This window comes from Pinus tabuliformis, chromosome 6 (assembly GCF_031772625.1).
Source record: "Pinus tabuliformis cultivar Carrire ecotype Pingquan chromosome 6, CPIR1, whole genome shotgun sequence".
NCBI lineage: Eukaryota > Viridiplantae > Streptophyta > Pinopsida > Pinales > Pinaceae > Pinus > Pinus tabuliformis.
Window position 1 is genome coordinate 699689152 of NC_142292.1, and position 1953 is coordinate 699691104.

The 1953-nt window shown below is 32.7% G+C and overlaps 1 protein-coding gene across 1 annotated transcript; it reads left to right on the forward strand.

The window, feature by feature from the left end:
- The first annotated feature begins 747 nt into the window (after window positions 1-747).
- Window positions 748-1215, forward strand: LOC149260596 (uncharacterized). Its single transcript, XM_089460295.1, has one exon. The coding sequence runs from the start codon at window positions 748-750 to the stop codon at window positions 1213-1215; it is 468 nt and encodes a 155-aa protein (XP_089316421.1).
- The last annotated feature ends 738 nt before the right edge of the window (window positions 1216-1953 follow it).

Below are 1953 nucleotides of genomic sequence, written 5' to 3' on the forward strand. Positions count from 1 at the left end.
TTTGTTATATTGTTTAGTTTTGGATTTTTGTTGTAAAATTTCATTTGTTGGATTAGTTAATTGAATTTGTTAAAGATGTATTTTTATAATTTTATTAAATGATTTATTTAGTTTTATTTTTAGCGTTTGGGATTTTCAGCGGCGTACCAGTGCAAGATTTTTTTTTAATATGGTTTTAGTTGATGAAATGAAATTCATATATACTAAATACTTTATTTTTATTATATAGGTATTATATATAAAAAATGTCTTTAAAAAAAGGGAATCAACTTTCTATCAAAAAATTCTTTGGATGGTCTAATACATTTCAAGCTTCATTGCTTGATAAAGAAGATCATGATTTTGATCTAAATGAAGATTTAGATATCTTGGGGCATAATGAAGAATATGATATCTTGGAGCATAATGAAAAAAGTGATGAATAATTTCACCACGGAGAACCTAGCACCCAAAAGAAAAGAAAAATGAAAGTAAAAAGAGGGTTTCATGATCAGTGGAAAACTAAGTATAAGTGATTGAGAGAGGGAAAGCATGAAGGAAAAACAGTTATGAAATGCATATATTATGAAATGCATAAGGCAATGGGGCCATGGTGGAAATGAGAAGAAGGCGAAGTCTATTACAGAACACATTGCATGCATTGATGATATGAACAAAGAAAGAGTTATCACTACTATGAAATTAGTATATTGGATGGTGCAAGAGGATCTACCACTTTCAAAATATGAATCTCTTTGTTCATTTACAATGTCTTTACACACGCCAAATATGCCAAAGAACAAAGAGTACACATCATATACAAATCACATGGCTGCAAAAGAATTCCTTTTTGCTATATCTCAGTACCTTGAAGAGCTACAAACTTCCAAAATGCTAGATAGCCCTTTTTTTTCGTTGATGTTAGATGAAAGTACAAACCGTAGTTTAGAAAAACATCTTGTGGTTTATGCCACGTTTTTAAACTCAAAAGGATTGGGTCCTCCAATGTCACAGTTTTTAAAGCTCATAAATGTTTGCGATGGAAGAGGGAAAACAACTTATGATGCAATCAAACATTTAATGGAATCAAGGGGCCTTTCAACAGAAAGATTGATAGGAGTTTCCACAGATGGCACTTCTTCAATGGTTGGTAATGAAAATGGTTTTATCACTTTCTTGAAGAAAGATGTACCTAATCTTGTAGGTGTTCATTGCATTGCTCAACGTGAGCCTTAGCTGCATCAGATGCTTCAAAAAAAATACCTAAATTATTATTTGTTAAGAAATTAGCCAATAAGGTATATTCTTCGCTGCAAAATTCTACAAAAAGAAATAGTCAACTTATTGCTCTACAGGAACTTATGCAACTTGAAACTCTTCAAGCTCTTCAAATCCATGGAGTTAGATGGCTTTCAAGGGGACAAGTCATTGAAAGACTTGTTGCACTTATGCCTCCCATATTAACATTGTGGAAAAATGAAAGAAAAGACTCATGGTATGATAAGGCAAGAATCTTTTCAGTACAATTTTGTTTACATATGCTTGTAGATATAATGTGTGAATTAAACAAGATGAACAAGCAATTCCAGGAAGAGTACATTGATGTCAGCTCTTTAGGGGCAACCATAGATGTCACGGTAAACACTTTGAAAAGGTGGTTTTTAAGAAGCGACACATTTGCAGATGGCACATGTTATTTATCTAAATTTATAGATGCCTCTAAATTTGGCTTTCTAGAAATTTGTGATAAGGAGGGGCTTGTTCACAAGCATGAATTACGATTTGTAGCAATTCCACATGCATATGTTGATTGTGTTGATATACAAAAACAATCATGGAAACCGTGTATTGAAGGTTCAATAGAAAGTTGCAAACAACTTGCAAAAGATTATGTTCAAGCTCTCGTAGAGAATTTGAACGGAAGATTCCCTGATCTTGCATTTTTCAACTCAGCAAGATTGTTTAGCCCTTGCC